The sequence below is a fragment of the Eleutherodactylus coqui genome, chromosome 1 (genome assembly GCF_035609145.1).
Source record: "Eleutherodactylus coqui strain aEleCoq1 chromosome 1, aEleCoq1.hap1, whole genome shotgun sequence".
In the NCBI taxonomy this organism is placed as follows: Eukaryota; Metazoa; Chordata; class Amphibia; order Anura; family Eleutherodactylidae; genus Eleutherodactylus; species Eleutherodactylus coqui.
This window is the reverse complement of record NC_089837.1, coordinates 39,697,686-39,715,533: the sequence shown is the minus strand read 5'-3', so window position 1 is coordinate 39,715,533 and position 17,848 is coordinate 39,697,686. Positions and strand designations below refer to the sequence as shown.

Here is a 17,848-nt window from a genome sequence, read left to right as displayed (position 1 = left end):
AATTGTGCCCTTACCAATGCGGTTACTGGGAAGGTCCACTTAACCATGGACACGTGGACAAGTACTGGCGGGCCTGGGCCACTATATCTCCCTGACGGCACATTGGGTGAATTTGGTGGAGGCTGGGACCGAGTCAGAGCCTAGGACCGCTCACGTCCTACCCACACCCAGAATAGCGGGTCCTACCTTAGTGCTGGTATCTGCGGCATTTTATGCCACCTCCTCCAAACCCTCCCCCTCCTCCTCCTCCGCCATGTCTACCTCTTAATTAAGAAGTGTGAGCACGTCGCCAGCGTCAGCAAGCCGTGCTGAAACTAATCAGCTTAGGTGACAAGAGGCACACGGCCCTTGAACTGTTGCAGGGTCTGACAGAGCAGACCGACCTCTGGCTTTCGCCGCTGAGCCTCCAACTGGGCATGGTCGTGTGTGACAATGGACATAACCTGGTGGTGACTCTGCAGCTCGGCAGCCTCACACACGTGCCATGCCTGGCCCACATCCTCAATTTAGTGGTTGAGCAGTTTCTGAAAAACTACCTGCACTTGTCTTACCTGCTCAGCAAGGTGCGCCGCGTCTGCGCACATTTCCGCAAGTTCACCACGAACGCTGCCACCCTGAGGACCCTGCAACATTGGTTTAATCTGCCAGAGCACTGACTGCTGTGCGACATGCCCACACGGTGGAATTATGTGCTACACATGTTGGCCAGGCTGTATGAGTAGCGTAGAGCAATAGTGGAATACCAGCTCCAACATGAGCGGCGTAGTGGGAGTCAGCCTCCTCAATTCTTTACCGAGGAGTGGACCTGGATGGCAGATATCTGCCAGGTCCTTGGAGACTTTGAGGAGTCTACCCAGATGGTGAGCCGCAATGCTGCAATCATTAGTGTCACCATTCCTCTGCTATGCCTGCTGAGAAGTTTGCTGCAAAGCATAAAGGCTGGCGCTTTGCGGTCGGAACAGGAGACGGGGGAAGAGAGTATGTTGCTTGATAGTCAGAGCACCCTCATGTCTATATCTCACCGCGTTTTGGAGGAGGAGGGGGAGGAGGAGGAGAAGGGGGAACAGACAGCTGGGCCCACTGCAGCGGGTACCCATGCTGCTTGCCTCTCATCTGTTCAGCGTGTATGGCCTGTGGAGGAGGATCCTGAAAGTGATCTTCCTAGTGAGGACAGCGATGTGTTGCGTACTGGTACCCTGGCACACATGGCTGACTTCATGTTAGGCTGCCTTTCTCGTGACCCTCGCGTTAGATGCATTCTGGCCACTACGGATTACTGGGTGTACACCCTTCTCAACCCACAGTATAAGGAGAACCTTTCCACTCTCATTCCCGAAGAGGAAAGTTCGAGAGTGATGCAATACCACAGGGCCCTGGTGGACAAACTGATGGTAAACTTCCCATCTGACAGCGCTAGCGGCAGAAGGCACAGTTCTGAGGGCCAAGTAGCAGGGGAGGCGCGGAGATCAGGCAGCATGTTCAGTGCAGGCAGGGGAACACTCTCCAAGGCCTTTGCCAGCTTTATGGCTCCCCAGCAAGAACTGCGTCACCACTCCCCAGTCAAGGCTGAGTCAGAGGGAGCACTGTAAAAAGATGGTGAGGGAGTATGTAGCCGATCGTACCACCGTCCTCCGTGATGCCTCAGCTCCATACAACTATTGGGTGTCAAAGCTGGACATGTGGCACGAACTTGCGCTGTATGCCCTGGAGGTGCTGGCTTGCCCTGCCGCTAGCATCTTGTCAGAGAGGGTGTTTAGTGCAGCTGGGGGAATCATCACGGACAAGCGTACCCGCCTATCAACTGCCAGTGCCGACATGCTTATACTCATAAAGATGAACAAAGCTTGGATTTCCCCAGACTTCTCTTCTCCACCGGCAGAGAGCAGCGGAACCTAAAGATTCTTTTCCCTGCAACCGAAGATAAAAGCACTCCTCTCTATCACCGGGAAAACGGGGCATTTCTCTTTGTCAATCTGTCTCTGCCATTGGTCCTCCTCCTGCTACTCCTCCTCCAGAAACAACATGTCATCGCGCTGAACTGCCAATTTTTCTGCGGCCAAAAAGGCTCATCTACATCTACCAATGTTTTTACAATTTTTTAAAATTTCAAAAGTATTGATACTTTAACATGAACCAATTTTTTCACAGGGCTGCCTACAGGCTCTGTTACAAATTAAGCAACAGTAAGCTGTATCTTTCAAAAAATATTTATGGGTTTCACCTGCCCTCTCGGTTGATAAATTTTTCAGAGGTACACTTGTTCTCTTGGTACACTTATTTTTCGGGCCCATGCCTACACTCTTATCCAACCAAATTTTCCGGCCTTCGCCTACGCTCATGGTACCCCAATGTTTCAGAGGTTGGCCTATACTATTACTACAGAAATTTTACTGGGGTCTGCCTGTGTATGCTTCTGCTACAAGAAAGTTACAGGGGTCTGCCTATACTTCTGCCACTTAAATGTTTCAGGGGTCTGCCTATACTGCTGCCACTTGAATGTTAAAGGGGTCTGCCTATACTGCTGCCACAAGGATGTTACTAGGGTCTGCCTATACTGCTGCCACTTAAATGTTTGAGGGGTCTGCCTATACTTCTACCACGTAAATGTTACAGGGGTCTGCGTATACTGCTGCCACAAGGATGTTACTGGGGTCTGCCCATACTGCTGCCATGTAAATTTTACAGGGGTTTGCCTATACTGCTGCCGCAAGGATGTTACTGGGGTCTGCCTATACTGCTGCCACATAAATGTTACAAGGGTCTGCCTATACTTCTGCTACAGAAATGTTACTGGGATTTTTCTATACTGTTACTACAGAAATGTTACAGGGGTCTGCGTATACTTCTGCTACAAAAATGTTACTGAGGTCTGGCTATACTGCTGCCACGTAAATTTTACAGGGGTTTGCCTATACTGCTGCCACAAGGATGTTACTAGGGTCTGCCTATACTGTTGCCACGTAAATGTTACAGGGGTCTGCCTATACTTCTGCTACAGAAATGTTACTGGGATCTGTCTATACTGTTACTACAGAAATGTTACAGGGGTCTGCCAATACTGCTGCTACATAAATGTTACTGGGGTCTGCCTATGCTTCTGCTACATAAATGTTACAGGGGTCTGCTTATACTGCGGCAACAGAAATGTTACTGGGGTCTGCCTTTACTTCTACAGAAATGTTACTGGGGTCTGCCTATACTTCTACTACAGACATGTTACAGGGGTCTGCTTATACTGCTGCTTCATAAATGTTACTGGGGTCTGCATATACTGTTACTACAGAAATGTTACTCGGCTCTGTCTATACTGTTACTACAGAAATGTTACTGGGGTCTGTCTATACTGTTACTACTGAAATGTTACTAATACTGGGCTCTGCCTATACTCCTGCTACTAACAATGTTACAGGGGTCTGCTTATACTGCTGCTGCATAAATGTTACTAGGGTCTGCCTATACTGTTACTACAGAAATGTTACTCGGCTCTGTCTATACTGTTACTACTGAAATGTTACTGGGGTCTGTCTATACTCCTGCTACTAACAATGTTACAGGGGTCTGCTTATACTGCTGCTGCATAAATGTTACTAGGGTCTGCCTTACTGTTACTACAGAAATGTTACTCGGCCCTGTCTATACTGTTACTACTGAAATGTTACTGGGGTCTGTCTATACTGTTACTACTGAAATGTTACTAATACTGGGCTCTGCCTGTACTGCTGCTACTGAAATGTTACAGGGGTCTGCTTATACTGCTGCTACATAAATGTTACTGGGGTCTGCCTATACTGTTACTACAGAAATGTTACTCGGCTCTGTCTATACTGTTACTACAGAAATGTTGCTGGGGTCAGTCTATAGTGTTACTACTGAAATGTTACTGGGGTCTGTCTATACTGTTACTACTGAAATGTTACTGGGGTCAGCCTATACTGTTCCTACTGAAATGTTACTGGGTTCAGCTTATACCTTTGCTACAGGAATATTACAGGGGTCTGTGTATACTATGGGTGCACTAAGTCTTCCCATCACGGTGTTCTACCTATCTGGCCCCCCAAAAAACCCAGACTGACTAGGGAGGGCATGGGTTGTGGGCCGAGGCCAACATGTATTTTCTCTCACGTTACCACAGCTATCCGGGGCACTGCAATGGGATTTCTTTATGTACAGTCTGTGGGTTCCTGCTAGCCACCCATGCTGCGGGTGCCCACAGACTTCCCATAGCGGAGTTGTACCTGCCTGGCACTTTAAAAAAAACTCAGATTGACTAGGGCATGGAGTGTAGGCCCGAAGCCAACATGTATTTTCTCTCACGTAACCTCAGCTATCCGGGGCACTGCAATGGGATTTCTTTATGTACCATCTGTGGGTTCCTGCTAGCCACCCATGCTGCGGGTGCACACAGACTTCCCATAGCGGAGTTGTACCTGCCTGGCACTTTAAAAAAAACCCAGACTGACTAGGGCATGGAGTGTGGGCCAAAGCCAACATGTATTTTCACTCACGTAACCTCAGCTATCCGGGGCACTGCAATGGGATTTCTTTATGTACCGTCTGTGGGTTCCTGGGTGCCATCCATTCAGTGGCTGCACACAGACTTCCCATAGCGGAGTTGTACCTGCCTGGCACTTTAAAAAAAAAACAGACTGACTGGGGCATGGAGTGTGGGCCGAAGCCAACATGTATTTTCTCTCACGTAACCTCAGCTATCCGGGGAACTACAATGGGATTTCTTTATGTACCGTCTGTGGGTTCCTGGGAGCCACCCATTCTGTGGGTGCACACAGACTTCCCATTGAGGTGTTTAACCTGTCTGTCCCCAAAACACTGACAGACTTGGGTAGGGTGCAGAGTGCAGATGGTTTACCCCTTGCGTTGTCGATCATGTATCCGACACCCAAACAGAATGAGTAGTGTGTGGACACATGGAGTCCCCATTGCTATGTCACTCGCAGCACCTTGGGCCACACAAGGTGTTTGCTGGGACAGAGGCTGACCCAGGGCCCGCTCACATACTTCCCTCACCGAGTATTGCTGCATTGTGGAGATGTGTAGAAGAGCTGGGCTGGCAGCTAAGTCCCCTTTATGCCCACATTTGCAGCTTCTGACGGAGGTGGCACAGGATTGGAATGAAGATCGAACATCAATTTCTCATCGATTCTCTACAGCATTGTGGGCTATCGCCCCCCACCCTTTTAAAGAGGGTCGCTGCCTGGCCCAGCCAACCCTCTGCAGTGTGTGCCTCCGGTTCCTACTCATGGCAGACGCACTTATAAATAGACATGAGGGTGGTATGGCTATGCAGCCAGCGTGTGGCATGAGGGCAGCTGAAGCCTGCGCAGGGACACTTTTGTGTGCGCTGAGGATGCAGGGTCGTGCGGGGAGGTTGGGCAGCATGTAACCCAGGAGAAGAGGCAGTGGTGTCACCCGCAGGCAGTGATTGTGCTTGGTTGGAGGTAGTGTGGTGCTTAGCTAAGGTGTGCCTTGCTAATGAGGGTTTGTCCGAAGTAAAAATTGTTAAGAGTGGCCCCCCCTGCCCCCTGCGGCTATTGTGGCTTAATAGTGGGACCTGGGAACTTAAGATGCAGCCCAGCATGTTGCCCCTCGCCTGCCCTATCCCTTTCTGTGTCGTTTCCATCACTTTCGGATGTTTTCCAGATTTTCACAAATGGAAACCTTAGCGAGCATCGGCGATATACAAAAATGCTCGGGTCGCCCATTGACTTCAATGGGGTTCGTTATTCGAAACGAACCCTCGAGCATCGCGGGAAGTTTGACCCTAGACACTAGAGATGAGCGATCACCGAAATGCACCCGAGCACTTTGGTGCTCGCTCATCTCTAGTGTTTAAGTGTTGCGTTTCTAACACTACACTGTTCCATGTTAGTGTGTTTTTGTGATTTTCAGCGCATCACATCACCCATTGCAATGATGGGCTGCGTTTGAAAACGCAGTTTGAAAATGGCGTTTTTGCTGACGCCTGTGTGGGACTGGCCAAAGGGTCTGTTTACACCAAGCAATTTGTTTGAAGGAGTGAATGATGTCAGAGTTCACGCAGGCAGATACATCGTTGGCTCGTTCAAACGAGAAATCGTTCAGTCGTTCGTATTCGCTGTATGAGTGAGAATGACTGAATGATCGGCATTCAAAACGAGTGATTCGTGAATGGTGATTTTTATGCCTGCATAACATGAACGAAAAGCAATTTGATCGTTCGCTGTCCAATCATTGGCTGCATTTATACTGAACGGTTATTGCTCATTTTCACTTGTTTGAACACTGAATGATAATTGTTCCGTGTAAAAGAGTATTTATACTCCTCACTGCTGAGCTCCGCCCCTTATATACTGATCACATGACATCATCCCAGGTCCTTCAGCCACTCCTTCTCCTCCTCACTGCTGAGGTCTGCCCCTACTGATCACATGATGATGACATCATCACAGGTCCTTCAGCTACCACTTCTCCTCCTAATTGCTGAACTCCGCCTCCTTACATACTGATCACATGACGGTGACATCATCACAGGTCCTTCAGCTGTTGCCGAGACTTGCATACCGAGATACGGTGAGATACTTGAGAAAGGTTTTGTGTGTTTTTGCTTTTTTTTTTTGCGTAATTTCTACACTGGAAGTAAAACTATCTCTCAAAATTAGAACTTTAAGAGAGAATACCATCATATAGGTACTGATAGTAGCCAGCGCCCCCCGGCACCACATGTGCCAACCCGTGACCTGTATAGTGGTCTGTCCTCACATCGTGGCTAACACACCACAACGCCGTTGCGACCAACAAGCTGCAGCATAAACAAGTTTTAGCCTGTAAACCTAGAGAAAGACGGTCCATTAATGTGATCAGACGCCTCAAACATGGCAGAGCCCCCGGCCCTGATGGCTTTACAGCCTTGTACTACAAAACATTTGCCTCAACCCTGAAACCTTATTTGGTCAACCTCTTGAACCACATTCCACAGCACGGTCATGTCCACCCTGACTTTTTACAAGACTTTCTTACAGCCATACCCAAACGTGGTAAAGACCATATGTTGCCCTCTTATTACAGGCCAAACCCTCCTCCTAACACTGGTCTTAGGCTATTCACATCTATTAGGGCCGATAAGTTATTATTACCTTTCCTGATACACCAAGATCAAGCGGGCTTTATACCAAGTAGACAAGCCCCTGATCATGTGTGATCTTATCCCCTCAGGCTGGGTTCACACGGGGCGGAAATTGTGTCCGCGGCTTTTTATCTCAGGATAAGCCAGCAAAGTGGACGAGATTTGAAAGGCCGTGAGTTTTGAAGCTGCATTTCTCCCCCCCCCCCCCAGATTTAGGGTGGACGCATGCACAATAGCCAGGGATTGCCAAGGTAATTTAAAATCTCCCTACTCCTGGTTACTAAATGTAGCTGAGAGCTTGGAGATCTCACAGGGGGCCCAGGACGCAGTTCTTGGTCACATGCTCGCCACTATCCAGTGGATATTGGTGATCACGTAAAAGTAAAGAAAAGCTAAAGTTTCACCTCGCGTCATGAAACGAACCTTAAGGGGAGGTGAAATTACTTACCTAAGGCCTCCGGTGATGTCCACCGACAGGATCCTTATCTGTGGACCTTGCATCAGCACATCCGCCCATTGCCAAAATGTCAGACGCAAGCGCAGAAGCTGGGGAGGGCCCAGGAAATTTAAAATCTCCTTGCTACTGGCTACTAAAGGTAGCCGAAATCCTGGAGCAGTGACTGAGGGCCACAGTGAGTGGTCCTCAGTCACGTGATCATCCGTTATTCAATGGATAATGGCGATCATGTAAAAGTTAAGAGACAGTTGAAGTGTAATACTCCTTTCACTTTGGGCCCCGTTGTGCATACGGACATAAGATTACAGCCACAACGGGTATGTTTCTAAACACTGTATAAACAGGGGGATCCAATTTGGGGTAAACGTCTTCATTCAGATGTGTGCTGTACAAAAAACACGGTTTTTAAAATGACATAGTTGCCAAAATAATGAAAATCGTGTTGTTAAATTATGCAGTACTCCCCTAGATGAATTCGTTAGGGGGTCTATCTTTCATAATGGGTAAATTTGTGGAGAGTTTTGTCATTTTGGCCACTCAAAGGCTCTGCAAGTAGACAATGGGGCCTAAATCGCCTTCAAGCAAAATGTCTGTTCTGAAAGCCACCGGCAGCTCCTTTTGGTTTGGGCCCCGTTGTGCATTCAGATATATGATTAGGGCCACAATGGGTATGTTTCTGAACACAGGACAGCCAGGGGTATCCATTTTGGAGTGCAAATTCTCATTTTCATGTGCGCTATAGGACAAAATATGTCTTTAAAATGATATATTTCCAAAAATATGACATTTTATTTTTTCTTCTCTAAATTGCATTAATTCCTGAAAAGAAACTGTGGGTTCAAAATACTAATGACACCCCTCCATGAAAATATTAAAATGTGTATTTTTAAAAATGGGGTAATGTGTGGGGATAACTATCATAACACCTATGAGCCTTTGCAATCTTGGCTTGGTCTAGGAAAACAAAATGTTCCTCAAAATGTTAATATTCAATTTTAAATTTGTACGTCTGCTAAATAGAGAGAGAAAAAAAGTTTTTCCAATGTGCGTCCAGAATAAAGTAAACACATGGAAATATATAAAATTTGTACAGTATGTTTGCACGTATTTGAGATATTGCAGTTGAATAAATGACATTTTTTTCAAAATTTTCCCAATTGTGGCACTTTTAGTAAATATACACAAATTCTATCGGTTTATTTTTACCACGTAAATGAAGTACAATATGTGGTGAAAAAACAATGTCAGAATCACTGGGATATGCAAAACCTTTACGGAGTTATTCTATGCTAAAGTGACATGTGTCAGATTTCCAAAATTTGGCCTGGTCATTAAGGCGCAAACAGGCTTGGTCACTAAGGGGTTGAATCTTAATCACTCTGCAAATGTCTCTGAAAAACCACTCTCAGTTATCGCATTGGACATAGAAAAAGCTCTGAATAGCCTCTTTTGGAAAGTAGGAATAAAATAGGATTTAGCGGCTCTTTTATATCTCCTAATTGGGAATTAAGCTTACAAACACCTTATAAATTATTTACAAATGGAACTATGAGCCACTCTTTCATCAACTTAGGCTAGACTTGGTGAAATGGGAATTCCCATATCTTTTTCTAGTTGGAAAGGATCCATTGTATTAAAATGATGCTACTACCATGACTCCTATACTTGTTCAGGGCACTTCCTATACCTGTCCCCAACTAGGTCCTCAAACATTCCAAAAAAAGATACTAGCCTTCATCTGGCAGAATAAACACCCCCCGTATATCCAAATCGATTATGTAATTACATAACAGATTCAGTGGCCTCTCTTTTCCCAGCCTTCTCAAATATTATAAAGTAGCCCATGTAGCTCAGATCCCTCCCAACCATGCATGTCCCCAAGCACAAATATGGGTCTATATCTATAGAGACTGCTCAATTCTTCCCAAACAGTCTCTTCTTCCAACTATTCTTAGAAATATAGCCCCATTCTAATTCTTCACCATTTCATTATGAGAATGGGTCTATTTTAAATTGATCCCAGGATCTGACCCCTCTCCACTCACCCCGCTTCTCTGCATTTTCCCCAAGCTTAGAAGTTGCACAATTTGTCTGGTGACAAAATTATAAACTTCCTCCTCTCTTTGAATTCCTACTACATGGCAAATTGATCTCCATATCTTCTTTCAACAATCAGTATACACCTCCTCCGGTAGAGTGGTTGAGAAAAATACAGGTTTTCCGTTATTGGAACTCCCTTGTTCCCCCCAGTAGCCAAAATAGAGCTAAATCCCATGGGAGTTATATCCAAATTTTACTTGATATACCAGGGTACCCTATCACAGTTCTATAGCATCTTGAATGGTACACTACAAAACTCTTAAGCCGTCCTTTATGCTACAATGGGAAACAGATCTGCAGCCCACACTAACCCTAGAGTGTTGGTGCCATTGTTGTGAATCACTTAGCAAAAAATAGGTGGTAGGTAGAGATGAGCGAGTATACTCGCTAAGGCTAATTACTCGAGCGAGTAGTGCCTTAGCCGAGTATCCTCCCGCTCGTCTCTAAAGATTTGGGGGCCGGCGGGGGGCAGGGAGCGGCAGGGGAGAGCGGGGAGGAATGGAGGGGAGATCTCTCTCTCCCTCTCTCCCCACTGCTCCCCTCTGCTCACCGCCGCAACTCACCTGTCACCCGCGTCGGCAGCCGAATCTTTACAGACGAGTGGGAGGATACTTGGCTAAGGCACTACTCGCTCGAGTAGTTAGCCTTAGCGAGTATACTCGCTCATCTCTAGTGGCAGGTCACCCTAACTGGTACATCATTAAGGGTGCTACACAGGGCTTATATAGTCTCTACGTGGATACATGCCATTTCCCAGAACTGTCAAATTTATGCTTCTGTGGTTGTGATGCTTCAGGCTCACATCAACATATCTGGTGGTCTATCAGTGGTAAAGGCTTCTGGAGAAAGGTCACTCACCTCATATCGTAGGTTACTGGTACATGCCCCGGACTAGACCCTTATTGGCTAACAAACCTGCCGGCATCGGTAACGGACCTTCTAAACTTTTACAGTACATCACCATGGCTGCCCGTATAGTGATGTCACAACACTGGCGAAATCCTCCACTCCCTTTTGACCTACTCATTACACGTATTAAAATCCTTTTTATATAAGAATCTTTCGTATTGACAAAGTTGCCCAGTTTGAAAAATCCCTGGGTTACTTTCATTAACGTCCCTTATCTAAGCTACTATGTATATTTCTGATAGACATAATGAAAAGTTGATATGGACCTATAAGGGACAAAGGTAACTACATGGAAAAAAAAACGTATTTCTCTATTGGCTTTTACCTCATAATATGCACAATTAGAGCAGTTTAGGTTGTTGTATCCACTGTTATATTGTTATATGGACTTCGATACTTTTATACAATTCTCTATCACCCCCGTATGTGGGGTTTCTGTGGCAGATTAGTTCCAAATTCTATGTTTTATAATCCAATAAATACATTTGGAACATAAATATAATGCTAACCCAAGATACTACAAAACTTCTGAAGCACAAAGTTTGTATCAAACACTGAATACATAGTGTCGTCCATGTTTTCTGAGATGCCAGTAATAGTGTGCCGACCTTAAACCATGTTCTGTTGACAGCTACAATGCCTCCCCAGTATTTGTCAGCCATGTGTCAGGTTGTCAGGAGTCAGGTCTCCACTGTGTACTCAGCTTTTTCCATAACACCCATGGAAGTAAATGGAGTAGAGTCATGCATGTGTGGCCACTTCTTCGTTCATAATCCAACCAAATGCAGCAACTGATTCATTAAACGGGTCAGAAGACCGCCTTTCTCCACATGGAGAAAGTTTAGGTTTTAGATTTATGGTTTTAGATTTCTGGCATATCCTTTTTTCTCAATGCTCAATTAAGTGTGGTTCTGTATTTCACACATGATTATGTCCTCTGTAGGTCCGGCAGTGCTGGAAGCCACCAGGTAACTACGTTCTTTCATATTATCATCCAAAATGTTACATCTTATGAATGATCTACCACGAATGGACAAGAACAGGAATGAAGTGGCCAAAAGAATATTAAGTTTCACCATAGAGATCATCCACCTGTTGACTGGAGAGGTAAACTTTACTATGATCTTATATTATTTAACAAGTCAGACTAAGGGAAGAGAAAATACATTATAGGAAGTGTCCTGTATAAAGGCTTCCAGACCTTCCAAGTGAAGGAGAACTAAAGAACTGAACAGCAGAAAATGTGAAGATCGGCCACCAATATGGTCAGTTCTGTATGGTGGGAACCAATGAGCTAATAGTAATGTTGTAGGAGCAATGAGAATGGGAAGTAGGCTCGTTGAGACGAGGAGAAAAGGGAAGCCAGGAAAATCACATGTCCGGAATTTAGCTTGGAGACTTGGATATTTGTCACTAGATTTTGTGTTTGTTTCTTCCCTCCTCTAACATTGCTACATTTTTGATCATGTCCCCCCTTTCCAATCTTTCCTCTGGGCGATAAAAAAAAAGTTCTTTAAGCCTTTATTTATCTTTTTTTTGCTTAAGACCTTCCACCATTTTTGTAGCCCACCTTTGGACACATTATATTTGATCAATGTCTTCTTGTAGGTGAGGTCTCAAGAACTGAACACAGTATTCCAGATGTGGTCTCACTAAAGCTCTTATACAGTGGGATCACAATCTCTCGCTTTCTACTGAGGGATGAATACTGGGTTCAGTCCTCTACATGTCTCTCTTCATACACAGGATTACACAATAGTGAAGAAGACATCGGGTGACGGTACGACTCCCAACAGCCATCTCCATGAGTCAGGAGGATGGAGCAGGAGCCAGAGCCCCATCACAGAGGCTCCTCCTCACTTACCGATACATGAGCAGAAGATCCTAGAACTCACCAACAAGATCACTGAGCTGCTGACTGGAGAGGTGACACTGCTGGGAATGCTGGGTAATTATACAGTAACAGTACTAGAGGTGTCTGGGTAATGACTGTATCATTGTGTTGTCAGGTTCCTATAAGGTGTCAGGACATCACTGTCCATTTCTCCATGGAGGAGTGGGAGTATATAGAAGAACACAAGGATATGTACAAGGATGTCAAGATGAAAAACCACCAGCCTCCCAAGTCACAGGGTAAGAAGATTTATATATACTGCACATAGTATATATATACATACATACACATGTATAGTGTTTGTTACATGCTTACATGCCATGTAACCAGCTGTGCGCAGAACTGAGCAGAGGTCAGAGAGACTCAAGCATTGGGGGAGGGGGGGGGGAAGGAAGAGGTTTGTATGGGTTTGTTTACTATTTTGTCAGCAGTCACTAAATTTAGGGCTCCCTTACGTGAGCTTGTGCGCTTTTACACGCGTTTTTTTAAACAAACAATGTTTTTTTGCGCATGTATTGGAGCGTTTTGCTGTACTTATTAGACCAGCAGGAAATGTTCATTTGTGCCCGACAAACAAGACGCACCACTAGAAATGGCTAATTAGTTCCAGATGTGTTTTTTATCTAGTGGAGTTATGCAGCGGATCATGCATTACCTTGAGTGTTGTATGCGCATTTGTGCACCTCCATTGACTTCTATGGAAAATAGAGCATGCTACATTTATTTTTGCGTGCTGCAATTGCTCATGTAAAATACGCGCTTGCGAACAACACCATTAAAATCAGTGGGTCCTTTTTTATTGCGCATGTAAATAGACCCGTATGAGGGAGCACTTATAAAAGAAAACATTTAGTCACTGAAGAACACTTTAGCACCGTTTTGTGCCATGCATGCACACATGTGAAATGACTCACAATATAGGAGCGCCCAAATTTAAGGCTCTTTCAAAACAGTGAAGCTGAATTGTCCGCATGAAAAACTTTACTACTTTATACTTTATTCATAAATTCACCCACTGAAGGAAAATTTAGCGTGTCAAAAAATTAAAGAAACTCCATAAAAACATTTTTTAAGCATATGTGGACCTTTATTCAGACAACACTAGAGATGAGCGAACCTACTCGTTTCGAGTAATTACTCGATCGAGCACCGCGATTTTCGAGTACTTCCGTACTCGGGTGAAAAGATTCGAGGGCGTCGGGGGGCGGGGGGAGGCGTGGCGGAGGGGGGGTAGCAGCGGGGAACAGGGGGGAGCCCTCTCTCTCTCCCCCCCACTCCCCGCTGCAACCCCCCACTCACCCACGGCGCCCCCCGAATCTTTTCGCCCGAGTACGGAAGTACTCGAAAATCGCGGCGCTCGGGTGAAAAAGGGGTGTGGCCGAGTAGGTCCGCTCATCTCTAGACAACACTAAATAATGATAAAGATGGCGGAATTGAATGTTAAAAAATAAATACGTTACATTTGATAATTTGTGAAGCATAAAACTTCACAGATATGACACTTTCTTCTTTGAAACAAATACCTGGTAGGTTTGTGTAGAAAAAAAGGTGGAGTCCCCCCGAAAGAGGTTTCTTAGGTATTAGTAAGAGTTAAATGGTGATTTCATGGGGCATCTTTGAATCGGATATGCGGAGTGGAAGGTGCTGCCGGTCCAGAGAGACACCACAAGTAACTATAAAAAGTGGGTGTGATGGGAACTGAAAGTAGAGAGTAAAAGAATACTGGTCTGCGACGCAACCTTCTAGTAGTGAACAGGATGTCCATGTATTATTTAGACTAGTGCCGTAAAAAGGTGGAGGCCTTATCCACCATGTGGATAACACTAACCAATTGATCCACATGATGCAGAAAGAAATCTGCATTGCCAATTAACCTGAGGTACAGCTTTTATATGTGCGGCACGTCAATTTTTGCAGCAGATTTTCAGGGCAGATATTACCCTTTCAAGTGAGGGGTGAAATTCATTCCAAATCCTCCCCTAAATCTACATGTTACACATGCAGATTTAGACATGGATTTACATTAAAAATGCACACTTTATGCTGCAGGTATTGTGCCCAGTGTTGACATACATAGTGGACCTATATGGTTTTTGTGTCAGTTTTTCAGTCAAAGACAGAAGTGGATTCAAAAGAAATTGGAAATATAAAGGAAGGACATTTACTTCTCCTTCGTGCTAGATCCAATTCTGGGTTTAACTCCAAAAATGGCACCTAAAACTGCATTCAAAACCAGAAGTCTCTTTACTGTCAAATTGTAATTTTCCAAATGTGTCTATTTTTAAAGTTTGAAAAGAAAAAATCCTGAAATCCATTTTTAATCCTAACAGAAAATCCCTGTAAGAATGAGAAGAATTTTATGTCATTGCCAAATTGTGAATTAGACAATATTATGTGCCACTATTCAGAAGAAAATTTCCTTACCTCTACACAACGAAGTACTAACAGAAGGAAGAAGCCATACCCCTGTTCTGTATGCGGGAAATGTTTTATGTCAAAGTCGCATTTTCTTACTCACCAAAGAATTCACACAGGAGAGAAGCCGTTTTCATGTTCTGAATGTGGGAAATGTTTTACAGATAAGTCAAATCTTGTTTCACATCAAAAAATTCACACAGGAAAGAAGCGGTATTCATGTTCTGAATGTGGGAAATGTTTTACAGATAAGACACATCTTCTTACACATCAAAGAATTCACACAGGAGAGAAACCGTATTCATGTTCTGAATGTGGGAAATGTTTTGCAGATAAATCAGCTCTCCTTAAACATGAGAAAATTCACACAGGGGAGAAGCCATATTCCTGTTCAGGATGTGGGAAAGGTTTTATATATAAATCAAGTCTCGTTACTCATGAGAAAATTCACACAGGAGAAAAGCCATTTTCATGTTCAGAATGTGGGAAATGTTTTATGCTGAAATCAGGCCTTGATAAACATCAGAGAAATCACACAGGAGATAAGCCGTATTCATGTTCAGAATGTGGGAAATGTTTTACGAGTAAATCACTTCTCCTTAGACATCATAGAACTCACACAGGAGAAAAGCCGTATTCATGTTCAGAATGTGGCAAATGTTTTACAGATAAAGCAGGTCTCATTAGACATGAGATAATTCATACAGGAGAAAAGCCATTTTCATGTTCTGAATGTGGGAAATGTTTTATGCTGAACACACATCTTGTTAAACATAAGAAAATTCACACAGGAGAGAAACCGTTTTCATGTTCAGAATGTGGGAAATGCTTTATTGATAAATACAAACTCAAGGATCATCATAAGAAAGTTCACACAGCAGAGAAGCCATAATCATGTTCAGAATGTGGGAAATTTTTTAGGCGGAAATCAGATCTTCTGATACATGAGAGAAACCATTTTCTTGTTCAGCATGTGGGAAATGTTTTAGGCAAAAGTCAGATCTTGTTACACATGAGAGAATTCATACAGGAGAAAAACCATATTCATGTTCAGCATGTGAAATATTTTAGAAGTAAATCGCAACTTTTTACACACCAGAAAACTCACACAGAGAAGATGCTGTTTTGATGTCTTATATGTAAAAAATCAAACTTTGAAAATTATCAGAGAATTCAAAGAGAGAAGAAACCATTCCTGTTTGTAATGTGCAAAAGGCTGTAAGATCAAAAAAGATATTTAATTCATCAGGTTATTCACAGACATTAAACAGCCAGTAAACATTTTATTGTGTGGAATTAGCCTGGATCGGTCAAACACCCAAATGGTTGGTCAATTGTGAGCGGGATTCATATGAAAATGTATTGAGGATATAAGGAAGAAAAGAGGCGCCTTTACTTTCAAAGCAGTGAAGCTGAATTGCCACCATGATGAACTTTGTTTCTTGTTACTGTCTTTATAAATTCACCTGCTGACAGAGAATTCAGAGTAATGTAGTAAAAAACGAAAGAAACTCCATTAAACATATGTGGACCTTCTTTCTGACAACTTTTTATATACCCTGTTACCCTCAAAATAAAACCTACCCTGAAAATAAGCACTACACTGATTTTTTTTGGGGGGCGGGATTTTCGGGGAGGCTTGAAATAAAAGCCCTGCTACGAAAATAAGCCTTAACTGAATTACATTAAAAAAAGGGAATACATTACCTAGCAGGCACGGTCCAGTTCCCTCCCGCTGTTCTCCGGGCTTTGACGCGCTTCTTGCAGTCATCGGCCATCCACAAAGATCACTTCCTGATTACAGGATTCATAAATTTCACCTCCAGGAAGCAATGGCTCTGATTGGCTGAGCAGTGCTAGAGAACCAATCAATGCAGCACGCGATGAACCAATGCGATGGCTGTGATTGGTTCATCGATTGCTGCTCAACCAATCCGAGCCAACACAATTTATTTTTCTAAGGCCGGAAGAAAAAAATGTAACCCCGTTTGGGGGGGTTGAACAATTTTCCTCCCTCAACAGACTTTGGTGCTAACCTGTATGGGATAAGGAAACCTAGAACCTTCACTGAAGAATGGGCATTAGTCTTATCAGAGCTTCCACCCAGGATAGAGCCTTAGTTCTGAGAAAGGATCTCTTCCTGAGAACACCAGTAACCATACTGAGATACCAATTAAGGTTATCACGTTAACTTTATAGGGCTATATATGTTGACAGCAGTACATAGACATATTACTTTTAATAAAAGAATAATGAATGCTCTAATAAGAAATCCCAATATACTGCACTTATTAAGGTGACCAGAATTTTCTAGGGTCAAATGGGTGTGGTCAAGGGGCGGGGCTTATCACAGTATATGATTTTACCTCCGTCGTTATAAACAGTACAGATCCTTTTCAAAAAGGGCAGGGACCAAATTTTGGGGTCCAAGCTTTGCGGGAATCTAACATTTGGTATCAGAGGGGTTAGGAGAAAGATTATATTTAAAGCGAATGTTCCTCCAAATACGCAGTGAATAGTAGTTAAGCGCACTAGTGTTACACAGATTGGCGACCATAGGACCATTTGACCACATCAAGTCTGGAAATGTGTGCGGAGCTATTCTTGATGCCTCTAGATCCACCAACAGTGGGGCTCCATCTCGCCCCAAAGTCTTAATCCATTGGGCAGTTCTAGCAGCTGTGTAATGCTTCATTAAATTAGGGACAGAAAGACCCCCTTGTCTTTTATGGTAGTACATTGTGCTATTTTTAATTCTAGGAGGTTAATTGGCTCAAATAAATGTAAAAATAAGTCTCTGAAAATTAGTTCACACACCCCTGGCAACTGGAATAGGCAAGGTTCAAAAGAGATACAATATTCGCAGAAGGAGATTTGTTTTGACAGCACGAATCCTTCCTACCCAAGACAATAAACAGGTCCTCCCACTTAAGTAACTCTGAAGAGAGCTTCC

The 17,848-nt window shown here is 44.0% G+C and overlaps 3 protein-coding genes across 3 annotated transcripts in view; 2 read left to right on the top strand and 1 right to left on the bottom strand.

The window, feature by feature from the left end:
* The window catches only part of LOC136612439 (zinc finger protein 721-like), a 564,334-nt gene that overhangs the window by 11,389 nt on the left and 535,097 nt on the right, over nucleotides 1-17,848 (top strand). The gene's annotated exons all lie outside the window — the stretch shown is intronic.
* LOC136607801 (zinc finger protein 605-like) overlaps nucleotides 1-17,848 on the bottom strand; it is a 432,755-nt gene that overhangs the window by 335,841 nt on the left and 79,066 nt on the right. The window lies entirely within an intron of this gene.
* LOC136608213 (gastrula zinc finger protein XlCGF26.1-like) lies at nucleotides 6,521-16,455 on the top strand. Its single transcript, XM_066589093.1, has 5 exons — nucleotides 6,521-6,567; nucleotides 11,530-11,693; nucleotides 12,333-12,512; nucleotides 12,596-12,719; nucleotides 14,811-16,455. The coding sequence occupies exons 2-5, from the start codon at nucleotides 11,586-11,588 to the stop codon at nucleotides 15,785-15,787; spliced, it is 1,389 nt and encodes a 462-aa protein (XP_066445190.1). The 5' UTR covers nucleotides 6,521-6,567; nucleotides 11,530-11,585; the 3' UTR covers nucleotides 15,788-16,455.